This window comes from Callionymus lyra, chromosome 9 (genome assembly GCF_982586985.1).
Source record: "Callionymus lyra chromosome 9, fCalLyr1.hap1.1, whole genome shotgun sequence".
Taxonomy (NCBI): domain Eukaryota; kingdom Metazoa; phylum Chordata; class Actinopteri; order Syngnathiformes; family Callionymidae; genus Callionymus; species Callionymus lyra.
Window position 1 is genome coordinate 27,202,119 of NC_141826.1, and position 19,157 is coordinate 27,221,275.

The 19,157-nt window shown below is 36.3% G+C and overlaps 1 protein-coding gene across 3 annotated transcripts in view; it reads left to right on the plus strand.

Moving 5' to 3' along the window:
• The window catches only part of fgf13a (fibroblast growth factor 13a), a 153,773-nt gene extending 136,700 nt beyond the window's left edge, over positions 1–17,073 (plus strand). For all 3 annotated transcript variants that reach the window (XM_087798936.1, XM_087798937.1, XM_087798938.1), the window contains one exon: positions 15,335–17,073. In XM_087798936.1, the coding sequence (XP_087655062.1) occupies positions 15,335–15,471 (137 nt within the window). In that variant the 3' untranslated portion in view covers positions 15,472–17,073. The remainder of the gene's footprint in view (positions 1–15,334) is intronic.
• The last annotated feature ends 2,084 nt before the right edge of the window (positions 17,074–19,157 follow it).

Below are 19,157 nucleotides of genomic sequence, written 5' to 3' on the forward strand. Positions count from 1 at the left end.
TAATGTCGTGAAAATGATGTCGTTGAGATGATGTTGTTGAGATGATGTCGTGAAAATGATTTTGTTGAGATGATGTCGTTAAAATTATATAGTTAAGATGATATCGTTGAGATAATGTTGTTGAGATAATGTCATGAAAATGATGTCGTTGAGATGATGTTGTTGAGATAATGTCGTGAAAATGATGTTGTTGAGATGATGTCGTGAAAATGATGTTGTTAAGATGATGTCGTTGAGATGATGTTGTTGAGATGATGTCGTTGAGATGATGTCGTTGAGATAATGTCGTGAAAATGATGTCGTTGAGATGATGTCGTTGAGATGATGTTGTTGAGATGATGTCGTTGAGATGATGTCGTTGAGATGATGTTGTTAAGATGATGTCGTTGAGATGATGTTGTTGAGATGATGTCGTTGAGATGATGTCGTTGAGATAATGTCGTGAAAATGATGTTGTTGAGATGATGTCGTTGAGATGATGTTGTTGAGATGATGTCGTTGAGATGATGTCGTTGAGATAATGTCGTGAAAATGATGTCGTTGAGATGATGTCGTTGAGATAATGTCGTGAAAATGATGTCGTTTAGATGATGTTGTTGAGATGATGTTGTTAAGATGATGTTGTTGAGATGATGTCGTGAAAATGATGTCGTTGAGATGATGTCGTTAAGATGATGTCGTTAAAATGATGTCTTTGAGATGATGTTGTTGAGATAATGTCGTGAAAATGATGTCGTTGAGATGATGTCGTTAAGATGATGTCGTTAAAATGATGTCTTTGAGATGATGTTGTTGAGATAATGTCGTGAAAATGATGTCGTTGAGATGATGTCGTTAAGATGATGTCGTTAAAATGATGTCTTTGAGATGATGTTGTTGAGATGATGTCGTTAAAATGATGTCGTTTAGATGATGTTGTTGAGATGATGTCGTTAAGATGATGTCGTTGAGATGATGTCGTTAAGATGATGTCGTTGAGATGATGTCGTTAAGATGATGTCGTTGAGATAATGTCGTTAAGATGATGTCGTTGAGATGATGTTGTTAAGATGATGTCGTTGAGATAATGTCGTTAAGATGATGTCGTTGAGATAATGTCGTTAAGATGATGTCGTTGAGATGATGTTGTTAAGATGATGTCGTTGAGATAATGTCGTTAAAATTATGTCGTTGAGATGATGTCGTGAAAATTATGTTGTTGAAATGATGTCGTGAAAATGAGGTTGTTGAGATGATGTCGTTGAGATGATGTTGTTGAGATGATGTCGTTGAGATGATGTCGTTGAGATGATGTCGTGAAAATGATGTCGTTGAGATGATGTTGTTGAGATGATGTCGTGAAAATGATGTCGTTGAGATGATGTCGTGAAAATGATGTCGTTTAGATGATGTCGTTAAGATAATGTCGTGAAAATGATGTCGTTGAGATGATGTCGTTAAAATGATGTGGTTGAGATGAGATGAGTAAAAAAAATATTCTCGACAAGTTCTGACTGTTCTTGTGTTTGTTTATTTCTCTGATGAGTCTTTTGTCTGAAATTCAAACATTTATTTCACAAAACAAACCACAACAAAATCTGTCAGAAGAAAAAAAAAAAGACAATTCTTTGAAAAACAGGTTCAAAGGTTTGTTTTGTTATTCAATATTATTCAGGATTGGAATCAGTTTTATTCGCCATTAATGTGAAAAATAAGTATTTTTGCGTGGTACAAGAATATCAAATGAAGGTAAAGAAGTCAGATGCAGTAACATGAAGATGAATAAAATAAGTAATTTATAAACTAAAGCGAGATGAAGTGAAAGGTGAAAATGCTAATGTGACATTTTTTAATTGATATTCTTGTGAAAAACACATTTATTTACTAAACATTAATTCTTAACCAATCTTAACAATGTCCTTTCTTAATATTAATAATTGTCATAAATATAATTGACTGTATAATTTACTACAATCTCAAGTTTAAATATATGAAAACTTGACAAAACTCGTACTTCCACAAATCTACAGCTCAAGGTTTTCAGAGCGACAACCTTCAGTTTCTGAAACATTCCTGAACCGTAGTCGACGAGATATTGATCGTCGTCTCATAAAGAATTCTGAGATCTTCAGTCTGTTGCTGCTTTAACTGGACATGGAAGAGACGTCGGACGTTCAGGAAGAACAGAAGGAATCTTAACTGAGAAACAAGATCCTTTAAAGCGTTGTGTTAACTGTACATATAAAAACACATTAGAAACGAGCTCATGTGTTCAAAAGGGTTTTCAAAAGAAGGATTGAAGGAACTAAGACTTGTATCGTGTCCGTGAAGCCTTGAGCCAATTAAAGATCCGTCTCTGCCTCGCGGCGTCTGCTTCGATGCGAGACCTTCCTGCTCCTGCTGTACAGTAACATATTCTCACATAATGTCATTCAATCCAACATGTGAAATCCTCTTATCGAAGATCTGAACCAAAGAGAAGCTTCTTACCAAACAGTAACAATGAAAGTTTTACCATCTGACTTGTACCTAAAACACAATGTCAGTCTTTTCCTGTTGTATATTAACACAGTGCACATTTAAAAACAGTTTAAGGCTGTAAGAGATGATGATGAATTTGTTAGGCTGAGGATAGAAACTGTTGGTGTGAGAGTAAAAGTTCCTGTTTATGGTTAACAAGTTTTATTCCTGATAGAAGTTTTTATCTCGGCACCAACCATCAGAAGTGTTGAGATGATGTCGTTAAAATTACGTCTTTGAAATGATTTGGTTGAGATGATGTCGTTAAAATGATGTTGTTGAGATGATGTTGTTGAGATGATGTTGTTGAAATGATTTGGTTGAAATGACGTTGTTGAGATGATGGTGAGATGATGTTGTTAAATTAATGTCATTGAGATGATGTGGTTTAGATGATGTCGTTAAAATGATGTCGTGAAAATGATGTTGTTGAGATGATGTGGTTGAGATGATGTTGTTCAGATACTGTCGTGAAAATGATGTTGTTGAGATGATGTTGTTGAGATGATGTTGTTCAGATACTGTCGTGAAAATGATGTTGTTGAGATGATGTTGTTGAGATGATGTTGTTGAGATGATGTTGTTTAGATGATGTTGTTGAGATGATGTTGTTGAGATGATGTTGTTTAGATGATGTTGTTGAGATGATGTTGTTGAGATGATGTTGTTTAGATGATGTTGTTGAGATGATGTCATTGAAACGATGTCGTTAAGATGATGTCGTTTAGATGATGTCGTTGAGATGATGTTGTTTAGATGATGTCGTGAAAATGATGTCGTGAAAATGATGTTGTTGAGATGATATTGTTGAGATGATGTCGTTGAGATGATGTCGTTGAGATGATGTCGTTTAGATGATGTTGTTTAGATGATGTCGTTTAGATGATGTCGTTTAGATGATGTCGTTGAGATGATGTTGTTTAGATGATGTCGTTAAGATGATGTCGTTTAGATGATGTCGTTTAGATGATGTCGTTTAGATGATGTTGTTTAGATGATGTCGTTTAGATGATGTCGTTTAGATGATGTCGTTGAGATGATGTTGTTTAGATGATGTCGTTAAGATGATGTCGTTTAGATGATATTGTTGAGATGATGTCGTTGAGATGATGTCGTTAAGATGATGTCGTTGAGATGATGTTGTTTAGATGATGTCGTTAAAATGATGTCGTGAAAATGATGTCGTGAAAATGATGTTGTTGAGATGATATTGTTGAGATGATGTCGTTGAGATGATATTGTTGAGATGATGTCATTGAAACGATGTCGTTGAGATGATGTTGTTTAGATGATGTCGTTAAAATGATGTCGTGAAAATGATGTTGTTGAGATGATGTCGTTGAGATGATGTCGTTGAGATGATGTTGTTGAGATGATGTCGTTTAGATGATGTCGTTAAAATGATGTTGTGAAAATGATGTCGTTGAGATGATGTTGTTTAGATGATGTCGTTGAGATGATGTTGTTGAGATGATGTCGTTGAGATGATGTTGTTTAGATGATGTTGTTGAGATGATGTCATTGAAACGATGTCGTTGAGATGATGTCGTTGAGATGATGTCGTTGAAACGATGTCGTTAAAATGATGTTGTTGAGATGATGTCATTGAAACGATGTCGTTGAGATGATGTCATTGAAACGATGTCGTTGAGATGATGTCATTGAAACGATGTCGTTAAAATGATGTTGTTGAGATGATGTCATTGAAACGATGTCGTTAAAATGATGTTGTTTAGATGATGTTGTTGAGATGATGTCGTTGAAACGATGTCGTTAAAATGATGTTGTTGAGATGATGTCGTTGAGATGATGTCGTTGAAACGATGTCGTTTAGATGATGTCGTTAAAATGATGTCGTTGAGATGATGTCATTGAAACGATGTCGTTGAGATGATGTCGTTGAGATGATGTTGTTGAGATGATGTCGTTAAAATGATGTTGTTTAGATGATGTCGTTTAGATGATGTCGTTAAAATGATGTCGTGAAAATGATGTTGTTGAGATGATGTCGTTGAGATGATGTCGTTGAGATGATGTTGTGAAAATGATGTTGTTGAGATGATGTCGTTTAGATGATGTCGTTAAAATGATGTTGTGAAAATGATGTTGTTGAGATGATGTCGTTGAGATGATGTCGTTGAGATGATGTCATTGAAACGATGTCGTTGAGATGATGTCGTTGAGATGATGTTGTTGAGATGATGTCGTTAAAATGATGTTGTTTAGATGATGTCGTTTAGATGATGTCGTTAAAATGATGTCGTGAAAATGATGTTGTTGAGATGATGTCGTTGAGATGATGTCGTTGAGATGATGTTGTGAAAATGATGTTGTTGAGATGATGTCGTTTAGATGATGTCGTTAAAATGATGTTGTGAAAATGATGTTGTTGAGATGATGTCGTTGAGATGATGTCGTTGAGATGATGTTGTTGAGATGATGTCGTTTAGATGATGTCGTTAAAATGATGTTGTGAAAATGATGTCGTTGAGATGATCTTGTTGAGATGATGTCGTTGAGATGATGTTGTTTAGATGATGTCGTTGAGATGATGTCGTTGAGATGATGTTGTTGAGATGATGTCGTTGAGATGATGTTGTTTAGATGATGTCATTGAAACGATGTCGTTAAAATGATGTTGTTGAGATGATGTCATTGAAACGATGTCGTTAAAATGATGTTGTTTAGATGATGTTGTTGAGATGATGTCATTGAAACGATGTCGTTGAGATGATGTCGTTGAGATGATGTCATTGAAACGATGTCGTTAAAATGATGTTGTTGAGATGATGTCATTGAAACGATGTCGTTAAAATGATGTTGTTTAGATGATGTTGTTGAGATGATGTCGTTGAAACGATGTCGTTAAAATGATGTTGTTGAGATGATGTCGTTGAGATGATGTCGTTGAAACGATGTCGTTTAGATGATGTCGTTAAAATGATGTCGTTGAGATGATGTCATTGAAACGATGTCGTTGAGATGATGTCGTTGAGATGATGTTGTTGAGATGATGTCGTTAAAATGATGTTGTTTAGATGATGTTGTTGAGATGATGTTGTTGAGATGATGTCGTTAAAATGATGTCGTTGAGATGATGTCGTTGAGATGATGTTGTTTAGATGATGTTGTTGAGATGATGTCGTTAAAATGATGTTGTTGAGATGATGTTGTTGAGATGATGTCGTTAAAATGATGTTGTTTAGATGATGTTGTTGAGATGATGTCGTTGAGATGATGTTGTTTAGATGATGTTGTTGAGATGATGTCGTTAAAATGATGTTGTTTAGATGATGTTGTTGAGATGATGTCGTTAAAATGATGTTGTTGAGATGATGTCGTTGAAACGATGTCGTTAAAATGATGTTGTTGAGATGATGTCGTTGAGATGATGTCGTTAAAACGATGTCGTTGAGATGATGTCGTTGAGATGATGTCGTTAAAATGATGTTGTTTAGATGATGTTGTTGAGATGATGTCGTTGAGATGATGTTGTTGAGATGATGTCATTGAAACGATGTCGTTAAAATGATGTTGTTTAGATGATGTCGTTGAGATGATGTCGTTGAGATGATGTTGTTGAGATGATGTCGTTAAAATGATGTTGTTTAGATGATGTTGTTGAGATGATGTCGTTGAGATGATGTCATTGAAACGATGTCGTTTAGATGATGTTGTTTAGATGATGTCGTTAAAATGATGTCGTTGAGATGATGTCGTTGAGATGATGTCGTTGAGATGATGTCGTTGAGATGATGTCGTTGAGATGATGTCATTGAAACGATGTCGTTGAGATGATGTTGTTGAGATGATGTCGTTAAAATGATGTTGTGAAAATGATGTCGTTGAGATGATGTCGTTGAAACGATGTCGTTTAGATGATGTCGTTTAGATGATGTTGTTGAGATGATGTCGTTGAGATGATGTCATTGAAACGATGTCGTTGAGATGATGTCGTTTAGATGATGTCGTGAAAATGATGTCGTTTAGATGATGTCGTTGAGATGATGTCGTTTAGATGATGTCGTGAAAATGATGTCGTGAAAATGATGTTGTTTAGATGATGTCGTTTAGATGATGTTGTTTAGATGATGTCGTTAAAATGATGTCGTTGAGATGATGTCGTTGAGATGATGTCGTTGAGATGATGTCGTTGAGATGATGTCGTTGAGATGATGTCATTGAAACGATGTCGTTGAGATGATGTTGTTGAGATGATGTCGTTAAAATGATGTTGTGAAAATGATGTCGTTGAGATGATGTCATTGAAACGATGTCGTTTAGATGATGTTGTTGAGATGATGTCGTTAAAATGATGTTGTGAAAATGATGTCGTTGAGATGATGTCGTTGAGATGATGTCATTGAAACGATGTCGTTGAGATGATGTTGTTGAGATGATGTCGTTAAAATGATGTTGTGAAAATGATGTCGTTGAGATGATGTCATTGAAACGATGTCGTTTAGATGATGTTGTTGAGATGATGTCGTTAAAATGATGTTGTGAAAATGATGTCGTTGAGATGATGTCATTGAAACGATGTCGTTGAGATGATGTTGTTGAGATGATGTCGTTAAAATGATGTTGTGAAAATGATGTCGTTGAGATGATGTCGTTGAAACGATGTCGTTTAGATGATGTCGTTTAGATGATGTTGTTGAGATGATGTTGTTGAGATGATGTCATTGAAACGATGTCGTTGAGATGATGTCGTTTAGATGATGTCGTGAAAATGATGTCGTTTAGATGATGTCGTTGAGATGATGTCGTTTAGATGATGTCGTTGAGATGATGTCATTGAAACGATGTCGTTGAGATGATGTCGTTTAGATGATGTCGTGAAAATGATGTCGTTTAGATGATGTCGTTGAGATGATGTCGTTTAGATGATGTCGTGAAAATGATGTCGTGAAAATGATGTTGTTTAGATGATGTCATTGAGATGATGTTGTTGAGATGATGTTGTTGAGATGATGTTGTTGAGATGATGTCGTTAAAATGATGTCGTGAAAATGATGTCGTGAAAATGATGTTGTTGAGATGATGTCGTTGAGATGATGTTGTTGAGATGATGTCGTTAAAATGATGTCGTGAAAATGATGTCGTGAAAATGATGTCGTGAAAATGATGTTGTTGAGATGATATTGTTGAGATGATGTCGTTGAGATGATATTGTTGAGATGATGTCATTGAAACGATGTCGTTGAGATGATGTTGTTTAGATGATGTCGTTAAAATGATGTCGTGAAAATGATGTTGTTGAGATGATGTCGTTGAGATGATGTCGTTGAGATGATGTTGTTGAGATGATGTCGTTTAGATGATGTCGTTAAAATGATGTTGTGAAAATGATGTCGTTGAGATGATGTTGTTTAGATGATGTCGTTGAGATGATGTTGTTGAGATGATGTCGTTGAGATGATGTTGTTTAGATGATGTTGTTGAGATGATGTCATTGAAACGATGTCGTTGAGATGATGTCGTTGAGATGATGTCGTTGAAACGATGTCGTTAAAATGATGTTGTTGAGATGATGTCATTGAAACGATGTCGTTGAGATGATGTCATTGAAACGATGTCGTTGAGATGATGTCATTGAAACGATGTCGTTAAAATGATGTTGTTGAGATGATGTCATTGAAACGATGTCGTTAAAATGATGTTGTTTAGATGATGTTGTTGAGATGATGTCGTTGAAACGATGTCGTTAAAATGATGTTGTTGAGATGATGTCGTTGAGATGATGTCGTTGAAACGATGTCGTTTAGATGATGTCGTTAAAATGATGTCGTTGAGATGATGTCATTGAAACGATGTCGTTGAGATGATGTCGTTGAGATGATGTTGTTGAGATGATGTCGTTGAGATGATGTCGTTAAAATGATGTCGTTGAGATGATGTCGTTAAAATGATGTTGTTGAGATGATGTTGTTTAGATGATGTTGTTGAGATGATGTCGTTGAAACGATGTCGTTAAAATGATGTTGTTGAGATGATGTCGTTGAGATGATGTCGTTGAAACGATGTCGTTTAGATGATGTCGTTAAAATGATGTCGTTGAGATGATGTCATTGAAACGATGTTGTTGAGATGATGTTGTTGAGATGATGTTGTTGAGATGATGTCGTTAAAATGATGTTGTTTAGATGATGTCGTTTAGATGATGTCGTTAAAATGATGTCGTGAAAATGATGTTGTTGAGATGATGTCGTTGAGATGATGTCGTTGAGATGATGTTGTGAAAATGATGTTGTTGAGATGATGTCGTTTAGATGATGTCGTTAAAATGATGTTGTGAAAATGATGTTGTTGAGATGATGTCGTTGAGATGATGTCATTGAAACGATGTCGTTGAGATGATGTCGTTGAGATGATGTTGTTGAGATGATGTCGTTAAAATGATGTTGTTTAGATGATGTCGTTTAGATGATGTCGTTAAAATGATGTCGTGAAAATGATGTTGTTGAGATGATGTCGTTGAGATGATGTCGTTGAGATGATGTTGTGAAAATGATGTTGTTGAGATGATGTCGTTTAGATGATGTCGTTAAAATGATGTTGTGAAAATGATGTTGTTGAGATGATGTCGTTGAGATGATGTCGTTGAGATGATGTTGTTGAGATGATGTCGTTTAGATGATGTCGTTAAAATGATGTTGTGAAAATGATGTCGTTGAGATGATGTTGTTGAGATGATGTCGTTGAGATGATGTTGTTTAGATGATGTCGTTGAGATGATGTCGTTGAGATGATGTTGTTGAGATGATGTCGTTGAGATGATGTTGTTTAGATGATGTCATTGAAACGATGTCGTTAAAATGATGTTGTTGAGATGATGTCATTGAAACGATGTCGTTAAAATGATGTTGTTTAGATGATGTTGTTGAGATGATGTCATTGAAACGATGTCGTTGAGATGATGTCGTTGAGATGATGTCATTGAAACGATGTCGTTAAAATGATGTTGTTGAGATGATGTCATTGAAACGATGTCGTTAAAATGATGTTGTTTAGATGATGTTGTTGAGATGATGTCGTTGAAACGATGTCGTTAAAATGATGTTGTTGAGATGATGTCGTTGAGATGATGTCGTTGAAACGATGTCGTTTAGATGATGTCGTTAAAATGATGTCGTTGAGATGATGTCATTGAAACTATGTCGTTGAGATGATGTCGTTGAGATGATGTTGTTGAGATGATGTCGTTAAAATGATGTTGTTTAGATGATGTTGTTGAGATGATGTTGTTGAGATGATGTCGTTAAAATGATGTCGTTGAGATGATGTCGTTGAGATGATGTTGTTTAGATGATGTTGTTGAGATGATGTCGTTAAAATGATGTTGTTGAGATGATGTTGTTGAGATGATGTCGTTAAAATGATGTTGTTTAGATGATGTTGTTGAGATGATGTCGTTGAGATGATGTTGTTTAGATGATGTTGTTGAGATGATGTCGTTAAAATGATGTTGTTTAGATGATGTTGTTGAGATGATGTCGTTAAAATGATGTTGTTGAGATGATGTCGTTGAAACGATGTCGTTAAAATGATGTTGTTGAGATGATGTCGTTAAAATGATGTTGTTGAGATGATGTCGTTGAAACGATGTCGTTAAAACGATGTCGTTGAGATGATGTCGTTGAGATGATGTCGTTAAAATGATGTTGTTTAGATGATGTCGTTGAGATGATGTTGTTGAGATGATGTCATTGAAACGATGTCGTTAAAATGATGTTGTTTAGATGATGTCGTTGAGATGATGTCGTTGAGATGATGTTGTTGAGATGATGTCGTTAAAATGATGTTGTTTAGATGATGTTGTTGAGATGATGTCGTTGAGATGATGTCATTGAAACGATGTCGTTTAGATGATGTTGTTTAGATGATGTCGTTAAAATGATGTCGTTGAGATGATGTCGTTGAGATGATGTCGTTGAGATGATGTCGTTGAGATGATGTCATTGAAACGATGTCGTTGAGATGATGTTGTTGAGATGATGTCGTTAAAATGATGTTGTGAAAATGATGTCGTTGAGATGATGTCATTGAAACGATGTCGTTTAGATGATGTTGTTGAGATGATGTCGTTAAAATGATGTTGTGAAAATGATGTCGTTGAGATGATGTCGTTGAGATGATGTCATTGAAACGATGTCGTTGAGATGATGTTGTTGAGATGATGTCGTTAAAATGATGTTGTGAAAATGATGTCGTTGAGATGATGTCATTGAAACGATGTCGTTTAGATGATGTTGTTGAGATGATGTCGTTAAAATGATGTTGTGAAAATGATGTCGTTGAGATGATGTCGTTGAGATGATGTCATTGAAACGATGTCGTTGAGATGATGTTGTTGAGATGATGTCGTTAAAATGATGTTGTGAAAATGATGTCGTTGAGATGATGTCGTTGAAACGATGTCGTTTAGATGATGTCGTTTAGATGATGTTGTTGAGATGATGTTGTTGAGATGATGTCATTGAAACGATGTCGTTGAGATGATGTCGTTTAGATGATGTCGTGAAAATGATGTCGTTTAGATGATGTCGTTGAGATGATGTCGTTTAGATGATGTCGTTGAGATGATGTCATTGAAACGATGTCGTTGAGATGATGTCGTTTAGATGATGTCGTGAAAATGATGTCGTTTAGATGATGTCGTTGAGATGATGTCGTTTAGATGATGTCGTGAAAATGATGTCGTGAAAATGATGTTGTTTAGATGATGTCATTGAGATGATGTTGTTGAGATGATGTTGTTGAGATGATGTCGTTAAAATGATGTCGTGAAAATGATGTCGTGAAAATGATGTTGTTGAGATGATGTCGTTGAGATGATGTTGTTGAGATGATGTCGTTAAAATGATGTCGTGAAAATGATGTCGTGAAAATGATGTCGTGAAAATGATGTTGTTGAGATGATATTGTTGAGATGATGTCGTTGAGATGATATTGTTGAGATGATGTCATTGAAACGATGTCGTTGAGATGATGTTGTTTAGATGATGTCGTTAAAATGATGTCGTGAAAATGATGTTGTTGAGATGATGTCGTTGAGATGATGTCGTTGAGATGATGTTGTTGAGATGATGTCATTGAGATGATGTTGTTGAGATGATGTTGTTGAGATGATGTTGTTGAGATGATGTTGTTGAGATGATGTCGTGAAAATGATGTCGTGAAAATGATGTTGTTGAGATGATGTCGTTGAGATGATGTTGTTGAGATGATGTCGTTAAAATGATGTCGTGAAAATGATGTCGTGAAAATGATGTTGTTGAGATGATGTCGTTGAGATGATGTCGTGAAAATGATGTTGTTTAGATGATGTCGTTGAGATGATGTCGTTGAGATGATGTCGTTGAGATGATGTCGTTGAGATGATGTCGTTGAGATGATGTCGTTGAGATGATGTCGTTGAGATGATGTCGTGAAAATGATGTTGTTTAGATGATGTTGTTGAGATGATGTCGTTGAGATGATGTCGTTGAGATGATGTTGTTGAGATGATGTCGTTGAGATGATGTTGTTGAGATGATGTTGTTGAGATGATGTCGTTGAAACGATGTCGTTTAGATAATGTTGTTGAGATGATGTCGTTTAGATGATGTTGTTCAGATGATGTCATTGAAACGATGTCGTTTAGATGATGTTGTTGAGATGATGTCGTTTAGATGATGTCGTGAAAATGATGTCGTGAAAATGATGTTGTTGAGATGATGTCGTTTGGATGATGTCGTTAAGATGATGTCGTTGAGATGATGTCGTTAAGATGATGTTGTTCAGACGATGTCGTTGACTGACGTGTTACGTAAAGCCTCTGAATCGCTGCTGTAAGAAGTTCTGCGCTCAGGGAAGTGTCTGCGGACGATGCTGTTTCAGCCACAGACTCCCTCAGGGACGACCATCAAATATCATCCAGGCAGACGAGTGTCAACATCCTGAAACCAAAGACAGTCTTGGAAAACTGATCTTTCTCCTGAAAAGAAGCTGCTGAGATGCAGATCGAGACGATGGTGCAGACGCAGCACAGCCAGAGAAGCCGAGCCCAGAATATTTAATGTGTGGAAACTTCAAGTAGAACTTTTGTTTCTAAAAACTGACTTGTATGTGTTTGAACATGAAACGACAAACGCTGCAGATCCATCGATATCTTCCTCAAGGCTTGTCGTTGCTCACAATCTGAATGAAAACTTCCTCAAATAACTGCACAAGTTTGTGAATCTGTTATTCAGATTCAATCCTGAATTTGAAAATAAAAAGGAAAATATAATTTTAACACAACATTAAAAATAGAATAAAATAAAACATTGTAAATAATTCTAACGCATGGTTTGTTGGACGAGAACCAACAAGTGTTAGAGTCTTAGATGACGTCACATCACCTTCAAAAGAAGAATCTTTTACTAACGTCTCCACAACTTTGTCTCATTCAGTGACAGAATTTAATCATTATCTGTGTTTGTCTTCTATTTGTTTTTGTGTTTGGCAACGATTTCATATTTTCTTCATCATCACATTTGTTTTCCAAGAGCAGGTCCTTCCATCTGTCGTTCTTTCATCTGAGTGAAGGTTTATTCACACGATTCATAAACTGAAGAGTTTTCTTATATAATTTTCAATATTTTATTTTATTTTCTGCACTAAATATGTTCACAATCATGTTCTACTTGAAAAGATCTGGAGCCTCATGTACTGAGAAGTTCGTAGATCTTCTACTAAATATGTCTGGAAACTAAAATGCAGAAGATTGCACCTTCTTCTGGGATTTCACTAAAATGTGCGCGACACTAATTTAGGCACTTTTTCCTTCGTTCATCCCAATCAACATAGAATTAATCGCAGCCTTGTTCGTCCCTTTCCACGCCCTCATTTACATATTTAAATCATATTTAAATTAGCCAGAGTCTGTGATTTTTCTCTCCACGATCAGAACAAACAAATGAAAACATGAATTTTAACTGGATTAACAGTTTATAATCGTTCATTTAATACATTTCTGACATGCATCACATACTTACATTTAAAGAGTGAGCCGAGCTCCGTGTAAATGTTTACTTAGGTGTGTTTTTCAAAGAGATCGATCACATGATCACGGCTTCAGCTGCTTTCATTCTTCAGCTTCACTTTAATCAAACGTTATTTCACAAAAATATTCATGACTTTCGTTGACTTCAAGCATCAGAAGCGAATCATTTTCTTTGTTATATAATAAAAACAAGCTCATAATTCCTTTAATTCTTTTTCTGTATAGCAGTAAATAGCGGATTAAAATATTCATTATAAAATGATCGATGTTGTCTTAATAAATACAGATCAATAGTTTGGTGAATGAGAACATAATAATAGGTTTGTGAATAATTTAATATCCACTGGTGTAACTGCAACTACTGTGTGTTAATTGATGATCAATAATGATGGTTAATGTAACTGATGTGAACATCTCAACGTGACTAGTGAGGCCGTCGGTAATCATCAGTATTGATACATATTTGACGTGAACGATGACTCAGCACATTTTTTATGCGTATAACCCGTTAGTATATGAGGACCTGATGTTTGGAATTCATGTTTAAATGTAACAGTTTAAATCTCAAGAATCTACTGGAAATATAAATGTTATTACTACAAGAGTTAGTTTGGTTAGTTACGGTGGTTAAAATATGTGTTACTAGAAACATGTTTCTCAACTGACTCGACATTTATCAGGAAGTAACAACCATTTTTTAGACTTAAAAAATAGAATTAAGCTTCTTTCTACCATTTTTTAATGTATTTTTCTCTTCAAATGAAAATAAATTCCACGCCTTGTAAATTATGATCAACGTTGAATTATATTCATTGAAGACAATGAAGGAATATTTGTTTCTTTACTTTGAGGCGAGTAAAAACATAAAATGAAACATTCCACGATGGATTTAAACAAAGGCAGGATTACATGTTGATAACTTCTACTTTAGAGATGTGAACACAAACCCTGACCCTTGACCCTTGACCCTTGACCCTTGACCCTCCACCACACTTGTAAACTCAGGCCGTCGAGTCACTTCACGGATCCACGAGATGCTTTTCCTGAAGATCAAAGTAGATCCATGTGATCCATGTGTTTCACAGATGATTGATTCGGTGAAGAACAAACGTTAAGATCGTTGAGATCGAGTCGCTCAAACTCAAACTTCCTGTTACAGAAAGTTTGTTGAAAAAGGGTTTTGGTTTGACCCCGTGACCTCTGGCTGCATTGACTGTATGTGGCCCTCGTGAGGTCACAGATCGTGTTTCAATATCAGAATCAGAAACGTTGATGGTAAACACAACATAGGATTTGTTGTTTTGTCAGTAAATAATTTAAGAATCAAATAAGAAAAAACTTAAAATAAGGAATAGAAAAAACAATATTTCAGTTTTATATTTTAAATCATTTAAGTCATAAAATATCTTGGTTTGAGAACTGTTGTCTTTTTTAAGAAAGGTATTTGTGAGTGTTTGTATATCAGAATCAGAAAACTTCATATTTCTAAAACAATTCTACTTAAAAGTTCTGTTTTGGCTCAATTTTATGATATCTTGGCACAACTGCACTTATTCTTTTGTCTCAAAATATGTCAAATATGATTTTTATGTTAGGTAGAACTTTATTGATCCCTCAGGAGGTCTCCTTCGATTTTATTAAAGAATATTTAAATCAAATGAATGATAGAAAACAACTAAATAACAGCTTAAACTTATTTCATCACCTCCTTGTTCTTGAGTTTGAAATGTTGACCCTCACAGATCAGTGTGAACTGTGGCCCCTGAGGTCCCGTCGACGTCACTGACTCCATGTTTCCTCCCACAGTGGCCATGTACCGAGAGCCGTCCCTCCACGACCTCACAGAGTTCTCGCGCTCTGGTAGCGGCACGCCCACCAAGAGCCGGAGTGCCTCGGCTGTGCTCAACGGAGGCAAAGCTGTGAGCCAGAACGAGTCCACGTAGCCCGCCTCCAGGGGCCCCAACCACAGAAACCTTACCTCCAGCAGAGCGTGAATCCAAGCAGACCTTCTCTTCGACCCACGGTTCAGGACTGAGACATATCACACACCGCGTCAGCGTTACCATCCTGCTCCGTCGCTCTCTTAGGAACATCTTTTCTTTCTTTTCATCCTGTTTTTGATTTGTGAGGAAACATCTTCGTCCGACAGGAAGTTCAGGATGAGGCCGGCGGCGGCGGAACACGCGCTGGTCTCTGTTCATGCTTCTGTGAATACAAAAGCCTATAACGTCCCTGGTGAGTCCAGGTGGTAGCGCTCCTGCAGCTCCACGAGCTCAGACGGAGCTCTAGCATGGGAAACTGAAGCCTACGTCCTTCTGACCCGAGGCGCTCCTTGCAGTCTTTTTGTTGGTGCGGAGAAGCCACTGCTGCACTTTTGCAATTTTTTCTGAAGTTTGGCTGCAAGTTTTTTTTTTGTTCTTTGGTCTCCTCTTGTCGTTCTTCCCGGCCATCGTTGTGTGTTGTTGCTGCTCCGCCGAGAAGGAAGGGGTTCCAGCAAACCAAAGAGTGAACGAGAGAGTGTCCCTTTAAGAAAACTGATCCAGAGGAAAGAGAAGCTGCTTTGATTTGTACATTTTTAATTCTTGAGTTCAGAAGGTGGCGTGTTTGATTTGAATCTTTTTTCTTTTGCTGACATGCACGGCGACCGAAATGACTTTTTTTTTCAGTGTCTTTGTTCCCTTTCTTTGTACTCTGTCCGTCTCTCGTCCTCGTGGTTTGTTTCAGAGAATCTTCGTGCTCGTGTCATTCGCCTTCAACCCTCTCGTCCGTCGTTTGATTGACTTCTGTGGACGTTTTACATCCTTCGTTCAGGGGCAGGATCTGAATCTGGGAAAACTATTGATTAATGTCATCTTTATGTCATTAATGTCATCTTTAAGCATAAAAATAAACTCTTTAAACTTGATTGCATCTCATCAATATAAAAACATGTGTCATAAATGCTAGTTTCACCGACAATATTCCTTCATCATTTGAACTCAAAGCTACATTAAAGCACAATGAATCAACCGAACCCCTGAATCAGGTCCCGTCACGGATCCTGCCGTTGAATCAAGTTTGTAAAATCATTTCTCCCAGGATGCTTGTTACGTGTTTGATTATTGTTGTGACTTTTTTCTATATAAAAAAAAAATACTGTGGAATTTTAGGTGGCTTAACATTTTATAGGACATGTCATATTTGTAAAAGTAAAAAAAAAATCCCCCTCTCTTGCACAGGGCATGTACAAACACAATTCTGTACAAACCAGCCCCTCTTTTCGTGGGCGTCGTACTCTTCCCTTACTTTCTTGGGGTACATGCTTGAGGGGAACTTTTCCGGGGCTTCCTCTGGTGGTGGTTTGTATCCGTTGCATGGGAGAAAGCAGGGATTTCCTTTTTGGTCTAGAGCTGCATGAAGTAGGCTTGTGTATTAACCCATGTTTGGATCACGTGTTCGGAACCACGAGGCTCCATCCGACGAAAATCAAACTCCAGGCGTAAAAGTTGAGGCTGTCGATAACTTCCGGTTGATTATTATTTGTTGTATACACAAAAATGCACTGAATAAACTGTTTATAATATACTTTTAAAATGTGTCCTGGAATTATTCTCTTGTCGCTCTTATTGTGTTGGATTTGAGTTTATTTTCCTTTATTTGCTCAAGAGAACAGTAAAGTAAAACATATCCATCATTTTATTTGAGACACATTTCAAAATAAATGTGTTTGACAACAGGAAGTATTTTCTACGGCAACAAGTCAACACGTAAAAAGATGCTAACAAAGCTAAAGCTAGCCAAGAACGAGCCGCAAACGAAAAATGATGCTAAAAATCAAAAGTCAGTCAAGCATCTGTTTGCTGGGTTCATGTAGTACTGACAGTGTGTGTTTATTTTAGACAAACATGTAGTAAAGAATAGAAAATTAAGTTATCTGCACTTATTATATTGTTTTCCCAAGTTATTTATTTTACTTTCAACACTTTATTTTGTAACATTTGTTGTTTATTTATTTTGTATTGTTTGTTATTTATGTTAAAAGTAGTTTTTTTAAACAGTGGTTTCAGTGTCATTGCTGTAATTTAATAGGATCGTGGGATAAAAATATTAAAAGTGTATTTTAGTTGCTACGAAAGTAATTTGTATCGGTCAAAACATCGGAATCGATTGGTTCAGGCTAAATATTCTCCATTAGAAATATCATTAATAAATGTATTTATTTGTCTTTATTCCTGCGGATCAGTATTATCGGATGGATTGAGTCACTTGAACAGCAACTAAAGCGTCTAATAAAACTGAAGAACTGAAGAACTGAAGAACTGAAACACACGAACACAGTTACATTTTCACGATAAGTTGTGTCACTTAAACAATCATTTTCTTGATTCGGTTCTTGCAGGTACTTATTATTAACTGGAGAAGCTCTGAACGCAAACAACGATAACGATAAACGTCAACATGTTGGTGTTGATCCAGGTCAGCGTCTGAATCCTGCTCACTCAAATATTACTTACTTACTTATTTACTGCTGCAGAATCATCAACTGTCGAGTAGAGACTCAATTACACTCCAAACCAGCAGAGGGCGAACATGTTTCAAAAGACTCTGGTGGAACCAACCTTTCTGGCTTGTGTTGCCAGTGGGACATGATTCACCTGCGCACCCACCTGAAAAGCATGGCAGTCTCTCACCTGCTCCTGAAAACAGGTTGTGACCTCAACACCTGATCACCACGAAGATACAACTGGTAGGAAAAACTACTATTAATGAGGATTGTTTGCTCCTGATGCTAACAGTTGATTTACATACTTTTGTTTAATCTTATTCAAGCATTATGTCTTTTGTTTAAACCAAATGTTTGAGCCGTACTTAAATAATTCCGAAAGCTTTGTTTGAAAAGCAAGTCATTAACATTTAAGAAAACTTTGACCTTTATTGAAATGTATTAAGACTTATTCTATATATGTTTTTGTTAAACATATACAGTATTAGGTTAGTAAAGGTTATCAACCTATTCTTTAGTGACAAATATATTCCAAACTGAAATCATCAGAATGAAAATAAAAAACCAAAGAGAATCAAATTACTTTGCATCCTTCAAGTGTTCGAGTCGTTTAAGTTCAGTCATAGTTGTTCGAACCAACAAAACTTGACGTCAACCTTCCTGTCTGTTCTTGACGCTACTGCCCCCTGTGGTCCACGTCGATATTTCATCTGTCGCGGCGTCGATGTTGATATGATGGTTCACACAGGAAATGAGATAAAAGTAAATTAACAAAATACAAATACAAAAAGTCCAATCAAATCTTTCACTTCTCTCACTGCTCTTTTCTTCCTTTTGTCCTGCAATTCTTTTCTTTTATCCTGGTTTATTGTTTTTCATATTTCTGACGTTTTTTTCTGAATAATTTAAATTCCAATTTTCATGCAAATTTGATCTCAGTTTGTCTTCTGATGATATATATTTTTACTACTTCTGTTTTCCCATTATTCCTGTCTTTTTCGTTTACATTTTTTCTGTCTTCCGTCCATGACGACTCTCAATTCTCTTCTTCACTTCATCACTTCCATCTTCCAACTCATCTGTTTTTTGACGCTCGTCTGATCCAATCGAATCTCTTAGTGCTCCACTCAGTGGGCGGAGCTTAAA